The sequence below is a fragment of the Gorilla gorilla genome, chromosome 9 (assembly GCF_029281585.2).
Source record: "Gorilla gorilla gorilla isolate KB3781 chromosome 9, NHGRI_mGorGor1-v2.1_pri, whole genome shotgun sequence".
Taxonomy (NCBI): domain Eukaryota; kingdom Metazoa; phylum Chordata; class Mammalia; order Primates; family Hominidae; genus Gorilla; species Gorilla gorilla.
The window spans coordinates 115,912,946-115,933,407 of NC_073233.2; the positions used below are offsets into that span (position 1 = coordinate 115,912,946).

The following is a 20,462-nucleotide window of genomic DNA, read 5'->3' on the forward strand; positions in this document are numbered from 1 at the left end:
TAGTGAAGTTAATAGAAGATACAAATGCTGAACTAAAATTTATTTACAGATGTCAGATATTCAAACCATTCGTGGAAATGTAAGGAAAATCAAAAGAAGGCTTTTGTACAACAGATACCACATGTACAAAATTTGTTGGCCTTTATAATCCGCAATTAGTGAAATGCCATATATTTGCAATAAAAAAAATAGTAGAAAATCTTGGAGTGGAATGATTAAACAAAGACAATAGAAATGAGAAATTTTTGCTAAATTCCATCCTTCCATAATCTCAATTTCAAGCATCCTACTTGATTACCTGTTACCACCCTGTCTTTCTGACTCTCTCTAGTGCTTTTATTCCAACAGTCCACCTCCACTACTAAAGCCTTCAGTTCACTGACTCTGCTACCTCATTGTTTAATGTCTTATATCTGTGGTTTATAGTTTTTATCAAATTAGAAAACATTTTTGCATTTTTCTTCAAATACTCTCTACACCCTTATATCAAGATTCCAATTATGTGTAGGTTAGGTCATTTGATGTTCCACAGCTTACTGATACTCATTTAAAAAATATTTCTATGATGTTCATGCCATCCCATACCTTTTTGGTCATATAGAATATGTATAGTAGCTGACTTAATGTCCTTGTTTACTGAATGTAACACCTGTGTCGTTTCTGGGTCAGCTTCTTTTGATGATTTTTTTTGTCTTGGTGATAGGTTATATTTTCCTGTTTCTTTGCATGCTTGGTAGTTTTTAACTGGATGTCAGACATTGTGAGTGTATGTTTTAGGGGCTTGATTTTAGAAATTTTCTCTAAATAGTTTTGGATTTGGCTGTGATGCAGTTAGGTAACTTGGAATCAGTTTGATCCTGTTGAAGCTTACCTTTAAGTTTTGTTAGAGTGTGTCCAGAATATCACTCGGGGTAGGGCTACTTTGGCTCCACTATAGACTCAATAACTTTCTGTGGACTCTACCCAATGCCTGGCACTTTAAAGGGTGTTTCCACTCTGGCTGGTAGCAACACTAACTGTTTCTGGCCCTGTGTGCACTCTGCTGATTGTTCTGCCCATTCCCATTCCTTCCTAATGGTTCTTTCCCCAGTCTCTTAACAGTTTTCTCACACCCAGGTACAGGTTAGTACTCAGCCACAGGCCTCAGGGACCTTCTGTATAGATATCCAGAGCTCCCTTGATGCCACAAATTCTAGTCACCTCAGCCTTTTCAAACTCTGAACTCTGCCTCTTAAACGTAGTGAAACCCCTAGCAGCTGTTTGGGTTTCCCATCCTTGTGATGAGGCCTGGAGACACTCTCTAGGCAGTATGTTTGGACATTTGTAGCGCTCACCTCATTTGTTTTTCTTTTCTCAGGAAGCGCTGTCCTGCACTGCTTTTGGTTTTCTAGTTTGTTTAGGCAGGAGGGAAAATCTGGTTCCTGTTACTCTGTCATGATGGGAAGCAGAAGTCTCTTTCTCTTTTCACCTTGAAGTCCATTTTCTCTGTCTTACCCAACATAAATTCTCTTCTCAATCATTATAGTTGTTCCCTTCAATACACTTTTTGATTCCTAGCCCCTGTCTTGTTCTGCTTGGGTAAAGTGTACAACCCTGGTTAAATCTGTCTCTTCACTTTTCAGTGCCAGTACCTGTGCAGCTGAATGTCACTCGAGAAAAAGACACAACCGTGCTATTTGCACCTTAAATCCATGACCACAGTGAGGCCAGTCATACTGCATTTCCAGAGTCACTTATTCTTCCACTTTCCTAGATGTATTTTTCACATCTTTTCTGTCAACATTCTAGCATTTCCTCCCCCATCTTCTCAGACATTGTCCTTATTTCCACATCACTGGGAAATTAAAGCAATAAAATATGAACTTCTCAGAGTCATATGACATCTATCCTTGTACCAGCACCTACATGTACATTCTTTTGCCTTCTCCTCTTAGCCTGTAGTCACTTCCTCCACATATGCGCTAGATCCCATTCCCTCTTGCCTATCCAGTGCAATTTAAATTCACTAGCAGTTTCTCTCCCTTTCCCCACATCATCAACATTTCATTGTATCCTGGAATGTTCCTGTCAGCATACAATCATACTGTATCCTAGCTTTAAAAAATTATTATTTTGGCCAGGCGCAGTGGCTCACGTTTGTAATCCCAGCACTTTGGGAGGCTGAGGTGGGCGGATCACGAGGTCAGGAGTTCGAGACCACCCTGGCCAATGTGGCGAAACCCCATCTCTACTAAAAATAGAAAAATTGGCTGGGCATGGTGGCGGGCGCCTGTATTCCCAGCTATTCGGGAGGCTGAGGCAGGAAAACCACTTGAACTTGGGAGGCGGAGGTTGCAGTGAGCAGAGATCATGCCACTGCACTCCAGCCTGAAAGACAGAGTGAGACTCCGTCTCAAAAAAAAAAAAAAAATTATTATTTTTTCACTTCCTCTCACCCTATCAATTACCATGCCATTTCTTTACTCTCTTATACAGGAAAAATTGTGAAGGGTTGTCTGTACTCTTTCTAGTGTTTTTCTTCTCTATTTATTTATTTTTGTTTTTATTTACTTATTTATTTTTTGAGATAGGGTCTCACTGTCGCTGTCGCCTAGGCTGGAGTGCAGTGGCGCCATCATGGTTCACTGCAACCTCCGCCTCCAGGCCTTAGTGGCTGGGATTATAGGCGCCACCATGCCCAGCTAATTTTTTTTTTTTAATTTGAGACAGTCTCCCCCTGCTGTCCAGGCTGGAGTGCAGTGGCACAATCTTGGCTCACTGCAAACTCCACCTCCCAGGTTCAAGCAATTCTCCCGCCTCAGCCTCCTGAGTAGCTGGGATTACTGGGGCCCACCACCACACCCAGCTGATTTTTGTATTTTCAGTAGAGACAGGGTTTCACCATGTAGGTCAGGCTGGTCTCGAACTCCTGACGTCAAGTCTTCCACCCACCCCGGCCTCCCAAAGTGCTGGGATTACAGGTGCGAGCCACCGTGCCCAGCCAAATTTTTTGTATTTTTAGTAGAGACAGGCTTTTTCCATGTTGCCCAGGCTGGTCTTGAACTCCTGGGCTCAAGTGACCCGCCCGCCTCAGCCTCCCAGTGTTGGGATTACAAGCATGAATTATTGCGCCGGCTCCTCGTTTCTCTTAATTTCACTCTAATCTGGTTTTTGTCCTTACTACTCTGCAAAAACTTCTGTGGACAAAGTTTCAGTAACTTCCATATTGCTGTTTCAGTGGTTATCTTACCTGATCTGTCAGGAGAAATTCTTAAAATTGATTATTCTGTCTTTCTGACACACTTTATTTACTTTTTGTCCAGAATACCATACTCTTGGTTTTCTTGCCACCTGTGCTCTGGTTGCTCTTTTTGTTTCCTTTGCTAGTTCTTACTCCTCTCTCCGCCTCTTAATGTTGGATATCTAAGACCTCAGGCTTGGGTCTCCATCTTTATTTATCACTTCTCTCACAGTGATCTCATCCAATAACAGGTTTAAAAACCCATCTGTATTCTGATGACTTCAAGTTTTTATTTTCTGATAGGTCTTTTAAGTTCTAGATTTCCATATTGGACTGCCTATTCAACATTTTCATATGAATGTCTAATAGATATGTTAAATGTAATACATCTAAAACCAGTCTCACAAGCTTTCCTTAATAAGCCTGTCAAATCTTCTTTTATTCTAGTTGATGGTAGTGCCACACTTACTGGACAAAAGCCTTAAAGTCATGCTTTACTCCCATTTTCTCATATCTCAGATGCTTACTGTTAGGAAGTCCTGTTAGTACCACCTTTTGGGCATCTAAAATTGAACCACTTCTCATACCTCCTACCTCCATTGCTATCACCTCAGTCCAAGTCACCATCAGTGCTTCCTAATCCTACACCCAGTTTTAACCCTTGCCCCTTATAATGTATTCTCAACATAGTAATGAGGGAGATTTTAAAATGTAGATAAGATTATGACACTTCAGGCCAGGTGCGGTGGATCACACCTGTAATCACAGCACTTTGGGAGGCCGAAGCGGGCGGATTACAAGGTCACGAGTTAGAGACCAGCCTGGCCGACATGGTGAAACCCCGTCTCTACTAAAATACAAAAATTAGCTGAGCGTGGTGGTGCACACCTGTAATCCCAGCTAGGGCAGGAGAATTGCTTGAACCCAGGAGGCAGAGGTTGCAGTGAGCCGAGATCGCCCCATTGTACTCCAGCCTGGGCAGTAGAGTAAGATTCCATCTCAAAAAAAAAAAAAAAAAAGATTATGACACTTCTTGCTCAGAATCTTTTAATGACTCTTCATCTCACTTATAGTAGAAACCAAAGTCTTTATAATGGCCTTCAGGGTCCTACAAGATCCAGCTCAGTAAGATCCATTAAGCTAAGTTACTTCTATGACCTTATCTGCTCTCTCCACTTTCTTTACTTTGCTCTACCTTGAATACATTAAGCATGTTTCTATCTTATGTTCTTTGCATTGGCTGCTTTCTCTGCCTAGAATACCCTTTTTCCAGATATTCCCCCATTGTCAACTCCCTGTTGGCTTCCCCACGGCCCATTTGTGTGAGAAGAAGAGTGCCTGTGAAGGGATTAGTTGTGCTGTAAGGAGTGAAGGATAGAGGGGCAGGAGTATGGCAAATGTTGAAGTTCTCTGAAGAGCCAGTGAATGAGAGAATTGTAGACCTACTAGCAACTGTTGAGTCCAGCTTATTTGCTATTCTGAATAGTAATGAAAGAATTCAAGAGACTTTGTAGCAAGTTAATAGAGATGAGGCAGCCTTCAGTCAGTCAGTGAAAATGTACATAAATCAAGGTTCATAGTCTGAAGATTCTTTTTCTTATTAATAAGGCATTCTGTTTTGTAGATAGTGGATTCGGTGTCCTGCCACTTAGTTATGATTTAATGATATGCTCTTCAGTTTAATAGAGAATAGGTCAAGGAACTACTTGAGCATCATTTTTGGAATCTATTATAAAAGTTTAATAGAAAACAATTATTAAATTCCTTTTAAAATTGAGTATTAGGGAAAAGTGTTTATTATGTGTTCCATCAAAAAGGAGAGCAAAAATATGTTTCCTGGTACTTAACAATGTCTATTAGGAGATTTCAGAGCCTGACCAGTGTTTAATTTATCTTCAGTACCTGTCTACTCTGGTACTCTGCACCTTTTATTTTTAATTGCAGGACTTACACTATATTTAATTTTATAAATTACCAAAAGTGCTTGTGGAAATAGACTTAATTGAAATTAGAAAGTATCCTCTTATTAAGAAGGTATTCTTTTTTTCCATGTCAGTCAAGAAAAGTGTGTTCTTTCTATGGTTCTTTCATATTTGTTTATTTGCACACCTCTTCCTCATAGGGAAGAATAAAAGAAGAAAATGAGAGTTACAGGAAAATAATAAAAAGTAGAAAAAGTAATGTAAGGCCAGGCATAAAGTTATTATACAAAGTATATGCCACAGCATCACAATTCTGACTCTGAATTTCCCAGTAGCCAACACTAAGAGGAATGCGAAGTTACTTACGTGATTCATTTAAGTCCGTAAGGTAAAAAGAAACTAGTTGTTCAGGAGAGAAGCGTAGCTAATCCCAGTACTGTTTTTAGTGGATATCTCCCATGGGTCCTTATGATAAGAATACAGTGGCTGGGTGCGGTGGCTCACGCCTGTAATCCTAGCACTTTGGGAGGCCGACGTGGGCGGATCACCTGAGGTCGGGAGTTTGAGACCAGCCTGATGAACACAGAGAAACCCTGTCTCTACAAAAAATACAAAATTAGCCAGGCTTGGTGGCGCATGCCTTTAATCCCAGTTACTCGGGAAGCTGAGGCAGGAGAATCGCTTGAACCCGGGAGGCGGAGGTTGCGGTGAGCTGAGATCGTGCCACCGCGCTCCAGCTTGGGCAACAAGAGCGAAACTCTGTCTCAAAAACAAAAAGAAAAAAGAATACAGTGTGATAGAAGCAGGCATCTGGAGCAAGACAGTATATTAACTTTTAGGATGAACTATGTTCGTGAATATAAGCAGGATTTATAAGAGTATGATGTTAATTTGTGGTTCTTAACCTAGTTTGGGTCATAGACCATCTAACATTATTTTTATGTAGTTTTATCATGAATTTGATAAACATGCAGATTGTGGACTAACTTCAAGAGATTGTGATCCAGTAGGCCTGAGGTAGGTTTTAGGAATCTGTATGTATAATCACCACCTCAGATGATTTTCATGTAGGTTGTTGTCAGATCATATGTTGACAAACTGTTTCAGTGTTATAATTTCAGGGAGTTTGCATATTCCATACAGTCACTGTATGCATCTCAGGTTCTTAACCTGAGCAATATCAACAGATTTGTATAACTGAAAAATAATCATGAGTCTGGGCCTGGTGGCTCATGCCTGTAATTCTAGCACTTTGGAAGGCTGAGGAGGGTGGATCATATGAATCCAGGAGTTTGAGACCAGCCTGGCCAACATGGCGAAACCCCATCTCTACTAAAAATACAAAAATTAGCCAGGTGTGGTGGTGCGTGTCTAATCTCAGCTACTCGGAGGCTGAGGCATGAAAATCACCTGACCCTGGGAGGTAGAGGCTATAGTGAGCCAAGATTATGCCACTGCACTCCAGCCTGGGCAACAGAACGAGACTCTGTCTCAAAAAAAAAAAAAAAAAAAAAAATCATGAGTTTCATAGGGTGTTTGGTGCTGATGTACTAGAAAGTTAGGTTTTACATTTAAGTCTTTAATCCATCTTGAGTTAATTTTTGCATATGGTATAAGAAAGGGGTCTGGTTTTACTTTTCTGCATATGGCTAGCCAGTTATCCCAGCACCATTTATTGAACAGGGAGTCCTTTCTCTTTTGCTTTTGTCAGGTTTGTTGAAGATCAGATAGTTGTAGGTGTGTGGTCTTATTTCTGGGCTCTATTCTGTTCCATTGGTCTTTCTATATTTTCTTATATCAGTACCATGATGTTTTTTGGTTACTACAGTGCTGTCATATAAAGACACATGCACACATATGTTCATCACAGCACTATTCACTCTAACAAAGACATGAAATCACCCCCAATGCCCATCAATGATAGACTGGATAAAGAAAATGTGGTACATATACACCATGGAATACTATACAGCCATAAAAAAGAACAAGATCATGTCCTTTGCAGGGACATGGATGGAGCTGGAGGCCATTTTCCTTAGCAAACTAATGCAGGAACAGAAAACCAAATACTGCATGTTCTCACTTATAAGTGGGAGCTAAATGATGAGAACACATGAACACATAAAGGGGAACAACCCACACTGGGGCCTACCAGAGGGTGAAGGGTGGGAGGAGGGAGAGGATCAGGAAAAATAACTAATTGCTTAATCCTGGATAATGAAATAATCTGTACAACAAATCCCCATGACACAAGTTTACCTTTGTAACAAACCTGCACATCCTACACGTGTACCCCAAACTTAAAAGTTAAAGAAAATCGTGACTTTTGTTGAAATTTATTGGCTAAAACAAACCAGATGGTCCTAGTTCAGTGGCTTACTCCTATAACCTCAGCATTTTGGGAGACTCAGGTGAGTGCATCAGTTGAGCCCAGGAGTTCAAGACCAGCCTGGGAAATATAACAAGACCCCATCTCTACAGAAAAATACAAAAATTAGCTGGGCATGGTGGTGCGCACGTGTAGTCCCAGCTACTTGGGAGGATCAGGCAGGAGAATTGCTTGAGCCCAGGGGGTCAAGGCTATAGTTAGCTATGATCACTCCACTGCCCTCCAGCCTGGGTGACAGAGCAAGACCCTGTCTTAAAAACAAACAAAAAACAAATCACATGGTCACATTTAACTTGAAAAGGAGTACTAATGACTAACACATATGGGGTCTCTCTCTCTCTTTGTTTTTGGCAATGTAATTGATTATTGTTTTTCCTAATATTGCACTGCTTTTACATTCCAGAGATAAACTGTATGATTACGAGGTCTGATTGTTTTGATATGCCACTTGTTTGATTTGATAATATTTATTTAGATTTTTGCATCTTTGTTCTCTGGTAAGATTGGCCTAGAGTTTCCATTTCTTATGCTTTTCTCGGCAGTTCAGTGTCAGGGTTTTTTGTTAGCATTATAAAAGGAGATGAGTATTTTTCTGTTTTTTTTTTCTCCTCAGTTTTCAGAGTTTATATAGATTTCCAATATACTTTTTGTGAGTTTAGGACAACTACAAAATTAGATGATACAGTCTCCATATAAGACTATTCTCACTTCTGACACCAACTGTAAGTTTGGGGAATTCCCAAAACCACTCTCAGGTTTGATAATTCATTAGAAAGGCTCATAGCATTTAGTGAAAGCTGTTGTACCCATAGTTATGATTTGTTATAGGGAAAGGATTCAGATAAAATCAGCCAAAGGAAGAGACTCATAGGGCTAAGTTTAGGAGAGTTCCAAATGCGAGCTTATCTTGCCCTCTCCCCATGTGGTCAGGACACATTTCTCTCCCAGCATCAATGTATGACAGTATGCACGAGTACCATCAAATAGGGAAGCTCACCCAACCTTTACTGTTGAGTTTTGATGGAGCTTATTCACATAGGTGTGATTGATTACTTGCTCACAGGGATTTCAGTCTCCGTGTTGAGTGACCCCCTGTGACCCCAAACCCGTATCTCAAGTTATATTGTTCGTCTTCCCAGTTGGTGAGCCTCTACCTAGGATTATATAGGTGTGGACAGTCCCCTCCCTGAATTGCATTATTAGCCAATCCAGTATGACCCAAGGCCTCCCAAAGACATACTTTTTAGACGTAACTTTCTAAGTGTCCAGAGATTATCTACTAGAAGCCAAGAAGAAAGACCAGACTGTCTCCTTGGACAAGGCCAAATTCTTCACTAAACACATTTGTACAATTAATTTTTCTCTTTTGTGATTGTCTTTCTGTGATTCCTCAATAACGGATTAAGCCTGTAGGGATTCCATTATGGAAAACTGGTTCATTTAAATTTGAGCCCTTCATTTCTCTAGCTGTCTCATAAAAATTACAGGATACTTTTTATTTAACTGCATTTAAATTAAACTCCCTTTTATCTTTTTTTTTTTTCCAAGAATAAAGGTTCTCTTCAGTTTGAAGACAAATGGGATTTTATGCGCCCGATTGTTTTGAAGCTTTTACGCCAGGAATCTGTTACGAAACAGCAGTGGTTTGATCTGTTTTCGTAAGTACCCCACTAATTCTGTTTGCTAGCATAAAGGAAATTTTGGTGATGTCTTTCCATACCCGAATGGAATGTGTAACTCTAAGTTTATCTGTTTACCTATTAAAAAGTATTACTAGTTATATTGAGGGTCTCCAAGACCTCTCCCAGGTATGATGATTTGCTAGGGGGCTCACAGGACTGAACATACAATCATACTCACAGCTATGAGTCATTACAGTGAAAGGATCCAAAGGAAAATCAGCAAAGGGAAAAGGTACATGGGATGAAGTGCAGGAAAAAACAAGCACAAGTTTCCAAGAAGAGTCCTTTCCCAGGGGAGTCACACAGGACACACTTAATTTTTCCAGCAATGATTGACAGCGTGTGATATGTTGTCTACCAGAGAAGCTTATTGGAGACTCAGTACTCAGGGTTTTTATGGGGGCTGGTCACATAGGCAGTCTCTCTCAACATGTACCAAAATCAGTGTAAACCATATTGTTTATATAAACAGTTTGGGTACAGTGAGCCACTGTTATTTCAGGAAAGTGTAGGAAACTGTTGACCATTCAAGTTCTCAGATGCCAGCCAAAGGCTAATCTTACAAGCAGGCATTTCTAGGGGATGCAGTCTCAGGGGTGCTGGTTTAACTTTTGCCATTGGCCAAATTGTCTTTACAGGAAAATTATGTCAGCATGCCCCCATGTAGCAGGACAAGACCAACCTGTAGTATTGATCTCAGTTGCCCCCAGCCCCCCCCCCCTTTTTTTTTTTTTGAGATGGAGTCTTGCTCTGTTGCCCAGGCTGGATTGCAGGGTTGCCATCTTGGCTCAGTGCAGCTTCTGCCTCATGGGTTCAAGTGATTCTCGTGCCTCCGCCTCCTGAGTAGCTGGGATTACAAGCGTGCGCCACCATGCCCGGCCAATTTTTGTATTTTTAGTAGAGACGGGGTTTCTCCATGTTGTCCTGGCTGGTCTTAAGCTCCTGACCTCAGGTCATCTGCCCGCATTGGCCTCCCAGAGTGCTGGAATTATAGGCATGAGCCACTATGCCTGGCCAGTTATCCCTTTTTAGGGGTCCTGGATTTAGCCAGTTAAACTCCATTAATCATAAGGTTTATCTTAGAAAACCATGTAGCTTTCTCTTTCAGTTTCTGTATAGGCCTTTTTTTAACATGGTCAACTCGGGCACAGTGTAACTCAGGGTGGTAAGTTGAAGCAGACCTGAAAGCCTTCCAGGATTGAGACAGTGACGTGCTAGGGTACATACACTAACAAATATAATCCCAGAGGGCACATGTAGTACTTCTAGAAACAAAAAGTTTAAAATTGTTAAGATACTCCAAGCAAGATATTAGGTAGTACAGGTTAACAAGGCCCTCTCTATGGCCTCCCACCATGGGGCCTGACATTCTGGGGTTCCCAGTTCAGTGTGTTGATTTATAATTCAGTTCAGGCCTTGGTTTCAGATGGACTGCCTGAAGGCAGTTAGTTCCAAACAGGAGGTGTTCTACATGGAAAATGCAGAAGCTGAGGCTGTTCCTTGCCATCTCATAGTTGGTGCTGTTAGGTATGATTGTAAGTTCAGCAGTCAGGTTGAATTAAAAGGACTCATAGCAGCTTGGAAAGGGAACCCTGAGAGATTTCCTTTAGGAAAAGGGGGAAAGCTTTCAGGACTAGTTGTGAAAAGCAAAAATCATTAATGTCCTCCTCCTCCGCTGTCCCTTCCCAGCTGCTGTGTTTTGTTTTTTCTTCCTTATAAAATCAGTGTATCCCTTTCAGTAATGAAAATTTCATGTCTTCTCAATCATCCAGACCTGCATGAGGGACAAAAGTCTTTTTTACTAAAAAACATTTTTATACAACTTAATTAGAAAGACATATTATATTTAGGAATTGGTCAGGATGAAATCCTGAATTTTTAAAACTTTTCAAAATGGGCTTATGTTATCTCCCACCCCTTTTGTCCTGATCATTTATCTAGTGGGTAGCCTAGAAAACATCAGTTCCTTTCTGGGGACAGCTGCGTTTAATAACCAGACTGACTTACTGAGGTGTGTGTGTACCAGGAGGGGTGACAGGAAAGAGAGAACTAGAGTCAGGTTATTAAATCTGTTGTTGCAAACTGTAACCAATCCAGAAAGGCAAACACAAGTCAGTAGCAGTGAGACATCTCAAGAAGGGGTCAAAATCTAATCTGTAAGAAGTGGGCGAAGGGGCTACACTCTTTGTGATGTGCCCCCTCCCAACTACAGCTTTTGGTAGGAACCACCAGTTGGGAATACTGTTAGTCTCCATATCAGATACATAAGACCAATCAGCAGCTTGATTTTGGATAGTCCCATCAGAGAATAAGCCTTTTTCTTTGGTTATCTGTGAGTGGTTGAGGTGGTCCAGCCAGAATCCATGATGTTTTCATAGTTTCTGGCTCCACAGGAGGATATCTTTTAAATATTCAGTAATCTTTGACGGCCAGACGAAGTGGCTTACGCCTGTAATCCCAGAACTTTGGGAGGCCAAGACAGGGTGATCGCTTGAGCCCAGCAGTTCAAGACCAGCCTGGGCAACATAGTGTGAGACCCTGTCTCTTAAAAAAAAAAATTATCTGGGTGTGGTGGCACATGCCTGTAGTCCCATCTAATTGGGAGCTGAGGTGGGAGAATTGCTTGAGCCCTCAAGCAGATTGCTTGCTGCATTGAGGCTGCAGCAAGCCGTGACTGTGCCACTACACTCCAGGCTGGGTGACAGAGCAAGACCTTGTCTCAAAAAAAAAAAAAAAAAAAAAAAAAAAAAATTGAGGCAAAGTCCTGTTTATTGAGTATATGCCTGCTTTTGGTTCAGCACAGCTTGTGTTGAGGTTGAAATAGCCCAGTAGCAGAGTGTCAGGTTTCAGCCTAGCGTCAGATCCAGGTAATTGAGATCTGTGATTTCAGGATTCCAAAACAGTTAGTGTCTTGTCTTTGACAGCAGTAAAGCCAAGATACTGCAGGCTCGCAGTCATATTTCAAGTCCGAGTGATCAGCGAGACTGTCCTAAGTCCTTTTTACCTTGTCTTAGGATCCAACTTGATCTGCTCAAAAATATGCACATCAGGCTGGAAAATCATCAGCTTCTAAGGGTCAGACATCTAATTTCACAAGAATTCAATAGCAATGAAAAACTGCATTTAAAATTCCAAAAGTGTATTTCTTCCATTGGAGATTTCGTTTGTTTTCATGTTGTCTCTCTTTTTCCAGGGTCATCAGTAGTTAAAAAAGTCATAGTAAATATCATCCATTGTGGAGATTTATTCTGTTCCCAATACTCAGAGTTTAAATTCCAGTCCGTTCAGCAGAAAAAAGCAAGAAATTTTGTCTCACTAACTCTTCCTGATTGGGACAATCCCTCTAGCATTTATGAAATGACTAGCAGCATATTACATATTATGTCAGTTTTGATTATACATCTAGATGCAATAGCTGCAAAGTACAAAGTCATCTTTCAACCCCCCACTTTATTTTAAATTTATTTATTTATTATTGAGACAGAGTCTTGCTCTGTTGCCCAGGCTGGAATGCAGTGGCACAATCTCAGCTCACTGCAACCTCCACCTCCCAGGTTCAAGTGATACTCCTGCCTTGCCTCTTGAGTAGCTGGGACTACAGGTACCCACCACTGTGCCAGGCTAATTTTTGTATTTTCGTTAGAGACAGGTTTTCACCATGTTGGCCGGGATGGTCTCGAACTCTTGACCTCAAAGTTATCTGCCCACCTTGGCCTCCCAAAGTGTTGGGATTACAGGCGTGAGCCACGGTGCCTAGCCATCCTTATTCCTTATTTTAAATTTAATCAACCCCCAGCAGTAAATTCAGTGTTTATAAGAGTAACACATTACAGCTGCTGGGAGATCCTGACTGGAATGCAAGGTGTAGGGAGGAACTGCAGGCAGCAGCAGGTAGGCTGAAGAAACAGCTGGAGTGGTTCACTCTCCCCACTCCTGTTTCTCCCCTAGTTTATCTAAAGCTTTGCTCCAGCCCTGGGCTCTGATCTTGCTATTATTTTTTCCTATTTAGAGGAGAGAGCATACAAACTTTTAACATTTTTTGTCCACCCAAAACTCACCTATGGGAACTTTTGGGCCTCTTCCCACCTGGAGGCAAGAAAAACAAAAACAAAAACAGAGACATCATCCAGGCTCTGTTTTTTCTCCCTTCACTTTAGTCAGCATGGCCAGAAACTGCCAGGGGAATGAGGTAGCCAATTTTTCTGGTTTAGAGCTATCATTTTCAAATTTCATAGGTAATTTTTACCTGTCACAACAGACAGAAGCTCAGCTGCTGTTTCATACTGTGAATGATTTTATAGCCACCCAAGCAGCAAATGTTTGTCATCCTACTGCTTCTTCTCTCTTCATGAGTCCAACTTCTAACACCAGCTGTGTCGGCAATCCCAAGGTCACTCCTAGGCTCAGTGATTGCTGGGAGTATTCATGGGACTTACCATGTAGTTGTATTCGTGGCTGTGAATTATTACAGTGAAGGAAGCAAAGCAAAATCAACAAAAGGAAAAAGTGTGTGTGGCAAAGTCCAGGGGAAAAGAAATCCAAACTTCCAAATGTCTTCTCGCAGAGGAGTCACACATTAAGCTTAATCCTCCAGCAACTGACAGTGACAACACATATAAAATATTGTCTACCAGGGAAGCTAATTAGGGACTCAGCACCCAAACTTTCTACTGGGGGCTGGTCATGTAAGTGGCTTCTGCCTGGCACATACCAAAATTCGAGACTGGCAGAAGAAAAGGAAGTGTTCAACGTAAGTCACACTGTTTGTGTAAACAGTTTGGAAATGTAAAACATTCTCATTAAGGAATGATGGGAATCCTCCCAAAAATCCAAATTGCCACATCCTAGCCAAAGGCCAGTCTTGCACACGGGTCTGTCTTAGGATAGCAGTCTCAGACACACTATTAAAATGCTGTATCAATGAATTATAGATGTATAATTGCATAAGCTGTACACATTGGGCTATTGTAATCGTTTTCTCTCTTTATCACTTAAAATATTCTAATTTCCGAAATGATGTAGGACCTTGCTGCATACTATCAATTAACTTATACTTCTTGCCTTTGGGAAATTAAAGTTTAGTAAGAAACAGCTGAGGCCTTTTAAAGCTTTATTACATTCATGTATACATATGTTTTTTGTAAATTATTCAATTAAACTGTTTTCTGAATGATATGTTGGGTGTGGTGGGGTGTTTTGTTGTTTTTGCCAGTCTTTGTTGATAAGATTTATTATTGAGAATAGTGCTTGTTCTCTGAGTACTCCTGACTTAGAAAAGGAGCATAGCCCTACTAAAGGGGGCTTCAAAGTAGAAATCGTCAATAACCTTTTACTTGCTACAGTTAGTGGCCTCAACATGATGTTTTTAAAGATCTTTTGGCCGGGTGTGGTGACTCACACCTGTAATCCCAGCACTTTGGGAGGCCGAGGTGGGTGGATTACCTGAGGTCAGGAGTTCGAGACCAGCCTGGCTAACATGTCTACTAAAAATACAAAAATTACCTGAGTGCGGTCGTGGGCCTCAGTAATTCCAGCTACTTGGGAGGCTGAGGCAGGATAATCACTTGAATCCGGCAGGCAGAGGTTGCAGTGAGCCAAGATTGCACCATTCCACTCCAGCCTGGGAAACAAGAGCAAAACTCCATCTCAGAAAAAAAAAAAAAAAAAAAGATCTTTCATCTCCTTGGAGTACCTGAAGCAGTTCAGTGTATCGTCCTTTTAGGTAAAGGGATTTCTGACTGACAATAATTAAAACGCTTGTAAGTTTTAGCCATATTTTGGCCATGTTAATCGTTAACATTTAGGTTGCTTATATCTTTCTAGATCTTAGTTACTAAATAATGTATTGATGTTAAGGTACATTGACTGAGATTGTCCCCCCTTTTCTCCTAATCTATATTCTTTCTCTATTGAAGTACTCTTGGTATTTTGGGTGGTATAAGAGATTGTTCTGCATGTTGTGCAATATTTCTCACTTCTATCCTTCACTCTTTTTTTTTTTTCTTTTTAAATTGAGATAGAGTTTCATTCTTGTTGCCCAGGCTGGAGTGCAATGGCACAATCTCGGCTCACTGCAACCTCTGCCTCCCAGGTTCAAGCAATTCTCTTGCTTCAGCCTCCCAAGTAGCTGGGATTACAGGCATGCACCACCACACCTGGCTAATTTTTTGTATTTAGTAGAGATGGGGTTTCTTCATGTTGGTCAGACTGGTCTTGAACTGCTGACCTCAGGTGATCCACTCACCTTGGCCTCCCAAAGTGCTGGGATTACAGGTGTGAGCCACTGTGCCTGGCCTGTCCATGCTTATAAACTCCAGTCATGAACACTCCTGCTGTGTCTTTCTCTTCACCCTTCTGTGTCTTTCTCCCCACCTTGCATTATAAAAACAAAGATTCTCACATGTTTCCAGATACCCTTCTAGGGGAACAATACCTTCCTCAGTTGAGAACTGCTGCTCTAGATCCATTTACAATTTTACCCATTTTTAAGTGTACAATTCAGTGGCATTAATTATATTCACAATGTTTTGCAAACATCCACACAGTCCATTCCCCAAACGCTTCATCATCTGAAACAGAAGCTCTGTACCCATTAAACAATAATTCTTCGTTCTTCCTCTCCTCAGCTCCATTTTAGTTTCCATCTATGAATTTGCTTATCTAGATAACTCATATAAATGGAATCGTATAGTATTTGTCGTTTTGAAAGACATACTGTTTTTTAATGGGCTTGGTTATTCAGTTCAGGTTTAATGTTATGACTGATATTGCTTTTGTTGCTTCTATAACTTTATCATGGATCTGATGTTATTGTTTCTTCATTTTCCCTTTCTTTGTTTTTATTAATTTTAAAGTTTATTTCCATTAGTGGTTGCCTTCGTGTTTCTTGCTCTTAGTTAGAAGCATGTGATAGTCCTACTACTTGGAAACAAAATACGTATCATTTTATCACACCAAGGTCACACTATTTCTTGTTCTCTTCTACACAAGGAAATCAAAACCTCTGGAATAGTTTTTACTTCTTGCCGCTTTTCCTGTCGCTTCTGTCTGCCTCCTTAAGACTTCTGAGAAGCTTCTATTTCCTCCCTCTCCTATTTCCCAACTCCTAGATTTTTCTAATGTAGTTAAGTTTTTAAAAAGATTTACCTTATAGCATGTTCCTTTTTAAAAGCACTTTGGGGCTGGGTGTGATGGCTCATGCCTGTAATCCCAACACTTTGGGAGGCCGAGGCTGGAGGATTGCTTGAGGCCAGAGTTCGAGACCAGCCTGGGAAACACAGTGAGATTCCATCTCTACAAAAAAATTAGCCAAGGCTGGGTGTGGTGGCTCATGCCGGTAATCCCAGCACTTTGGGAGGCGAAGGCAGGTGGATCACCTGAGGTCAGGAATTCGATACCACCCTGGTCAACATGGCGAAACCCTGTCTTTACTAAAAATACAAAAATCGCCTGGGTGTGGTGTTGTGCACCTGTAATCCCAGCTACTTGGCCAGCTGAGGCACGAGAATTGCCTGAACTCGGGAAGCAGAGGTTGCAGTGAGCCGCGATTGTGCCACTGCACTCCAGCCTGGCTGACAGAGTGAGACTCCGTCTCAAAAAAAAAAAAAAAATTAGCCAGTCGTGGTGGCACGTGCCTTATAGTCCCAGCTACTCAGGAGGCTGAGGCAGAAAGATCCTTGAGCACAGGAGTTTTAAGTTATGAGCTTATCATGCCACTGCACTCCAGGCAGGGTGACAGGGAGAGACGCTGTCTCAACAAAAAAAAAAGTACATTGAGAACATTCTTCCCTGATACAGCAATGCAGAGAAGTAACTGGTGATTGAGAAAAGAGAGCTGGAGAAGATGTACCAAATCCCTTCTAAATTTGACTCTTCTTTTGATAAGATTTCTAGGGAATTATCTAACTCCACCCCCTTTTACCACACCATTCCCTGTTATCCTATGAGACTCAAGTCCTGTTTGAACCTTTCTGACATATATGCAGAAGTGATTTGAGTACGGCAGGGTTACAAAGGTAGGTTTGTTTTTGGGATGCACAGGTCTCCTCTGATGGGTGACTTTGGCTCCAGAATTCTTCAACAGCCTTACCAACCTTTCTTAGAACTGTGCTGATTCTTACTGCTCAAGCTTCCTTTCTTGTCTCCTCTACAGGGATCACACCTACACCCAGCTTTCTCTAGCCCATTTTCCTTTACAGGTGTTCCCTTAGTAAATCTCTTACATTAATAATCTCATTAGCTTCTTTTGTTTTTGTTTTGTTTTTCTTTTTTTTTTTTTTTTTGAGACAGAGTCTCTGTCGCCCAGGCTGGAGTGCAGTGGCATGATCTCGGCTCATTGCAACCTCTGCCTCCCAGGCTCAAGCGATTCTCCTGCCTCAGCCTCCCAAGCTGGGATTACAGGCGCCTGCCACCGTGCTGGCCAATTTTTGTATTTTTGGTAGAGATGGGGTTTCACTATGTTGACCAGGCTGGTCGCGAACTCCTGACCTCAGGTGATCCACCCACCTCAGCATTCCAAAATGCTGGGATTACAGGTAGAGCCACCATGCCCACACCCGGCCTGGTTTTTTCTTTCTTTTTTCTTTTTTAGGCAAAGTTTTGCACTTGTTGCCTAGGCTGGAGTGCAGTAGCGTGATCTCGGCTCACTGCAGCCTCTCTCTCCTGAGTTCAAGCGATTCTCCTGCCTCAGCCTCCCAAGTAGCTGGGATTACAGGCACCTGCCATCAAGCCTGGCTAATTTTTCGTATTTTTAGTGGAGATGGGGTTTCATCATGTTGGCCAGGCTGGTCTCGAACTCCTAACCTCAGGTGATCCACCTGCCTCGGCCTCCCAAAGTGCTGGGATTATAGGCGTGAACCACCGCACCAGGCCCCATCAGCTTCTTAAAAGGATTCTTAAACTAACACCAGTCAATGTGGAATGTCTGGCACATAGTAAGCAGTTAATACGTGTTACTTTTGTTATAGTAAACTAAATAAAAGATGATGGTGACTATCATGGTAATGGGAGGGAAACGTCCACATTAGAGAGACATTTGCATGATAAATATAATAGGACTGTGATTGAATATAAGGGATAAAAGGGGGTCGGGTTGCCCAATTTTTTTCTTATCACTTCACATTTTCACATTTTACTTTACAGGGTAGCCACATTGATGTGCTTATAGTCCACTGCAGTTACCTTAGTCATCCACAATTCTTTTTTTTTGTTTTTTGAGACAGAGTCTTGCTCTGTTGTCCAGGCTGCAGCGCAGTGGTGCAGTCTCGGCTCACTGCAACCTCCACCCCCCGGGTTCAAGCAGTTCTCATGCCTCAGCCTCCCAAATTGCTGGGACAACAGGCGTGCCTCACCACACCAGGCTAATTTTTATATTTTTTTTAGTAGAGACGGGGTTTCACCATGTTGTCTAGGCTGGTCCTGAACACCTGGCCTCCAGTGATCCACCAACTTTGGCTTCCCTGAGAGCTGGGATTACAAGCTTGAGCCACTGCACCTGGCCCACAATTCTATATACTGTCGATTTTTTTTGATAAAATATTCTCTCTCCTATTTTTGTACACCTTTGCCTGGCAAACTCCTATTTTTGGAGATTAAGCTCAGGAACCAACTATTCCAGGAAGCCTTTCCTTTTCCTCTCTACCTCTCACTCACCCTTACCCTGTCCTTGAGTTCCTAAACCATCTTTTGTTTATATGCATAAAATAGTTGTAAACATATTCAATCAATTTTTCTATTAGTTTCTTTTTTTTTCTTTTTTGAGACAGAGTCTTCCCCTGTTGCCCAGGCTGGAGTGCAGAAGTGCAATCTTCGCTCACTGCAACGTCCACTTCCAGGGTTCAAGCGATTCCCTTGCCTTAGCCTCCTGAGTACCTGGGACTACAGGCGCGCACCACCACGCCTGGCTAATTTTTGTATTTTTAGTAGAGATGGGGTTTCGCTATGTTGGTCAGGTTGGTTGCGAACTCCTGGCCTCAAGTGATGTGTCCACCTCGGCCTCCCAAAATGCTAGGATTAAAGGCATGAGCCACCATGCCCGGCCTGTTTCTTTTTAAAAAAATTGTTTTTAGAGGCAGGGCATTACTCTGTCGCTCAGGCTGGAGTGCAGTGGCACAATTGTAGCTCATCGTAACCTTGAACTTCTGAGTTCAAGTGATCTTCCCTCAGCCTCCTGAAAAGCTAGGACTACAGGCATGTGCCACCATGCCCAACTAATTATTTTATTTTATTTTTGTATAGATGTGGTCTTGCCATGTGGCCTAGGCTAATCTCGAACTTCTGGCCTCAAATGATCCTCCTGCCTTGGCCTCCAAGAGTGCTAGGATTACAGGCATGAGCCAATATGCCTGGCCCAGTCTCTTCTTTTAGACTCTAGATTCTTTTAGTCATTAGATGAGACTGTATAGGTATGCAGGAGTCATTTAATCATTTTGTAATTTATTCTAAGAGTATTGGGAAACCATTAGAGGATAATGGGGGTAATATGATGTGACTTGAGTTTTGTAAAGATTACTTTAGCTTCTTGTTTAATAGATTGGAGGGTTTCAAGAGTAGATTTGGTTTAGTGTGAGTTCTGGAGCCTGATTTCCTGGCTCCACCATAAACTAACTGTATAATCTTGGATTGTTTTTCCTTCAATTTCCCCATCTGTAAAATAAGGATAAAATAGTAGTACTTTAAAATTGCTACGAAGATAAAATAAGTTAAAAGAACTTAGAATAGTATCTGGCTGGTGCCTCATGCCTGTAATCCAGCACTTTGGGAGGCCAAGGCAGGTGGATCACCTGAGGTCAGGAGTTTGAGACCAGCCTGACCAACATGGCAAAACTCCATTTCTACTAAAAATAAAAAAATTAGCCAGTGGTGCATGCCTGTAATCCCAGCTACTTGGGAGGCTGAGGCAGGAGAATCGTTTGAACCCAGGAGGCGGAGGTTGCAGTGAGCCAAGATGGCGCCATTGCACTTCAGCCTGGGCAACAAGAGTGAAACTCCATCTCTAAATAAATAAATAAATAGTATCTGGCACATAATAAGCAGTCAGGTGTTACCTTTTATATTGTTATTTAACAAATATTTGTGTGCTTATAGCATCCTAGGCACTGGACCAGATACCATTATCAAGCTGAATTGAACAAGTGAAAAAAGCATTCAAATTAATATGGAGACAAAACTTTGGGCTCTACTAGTGTCTCTAAAAATTGAAATATAGGCCAACCCCAGTGGCTCATGCCTATATGCTGGCCCTTTGCGAG

General features: G+C 41.6%; 1 protein-coding gene across 1 annotated transcript in view; it reads left to right on the plus strand.

The window, feature by feature from the left end:
• CUL5 (cullin 5) overlaps window positions 1–20,462 on the plus strand; it is a 97,558-nt gene that overhangs the window by 15,955 nt on the left and 61,141 nt on the right. The window contains exon 2 of the mRNA XM_004052076.5: window positions 9,080–9,189. Coding sequence (XP_004052124.1) covers window positions 9,080–9,189 — 110 coding nt within the window. The remainder of the gene's footprint in view (window positions 1–9,079; window positions 9,190–20,462) is intronic.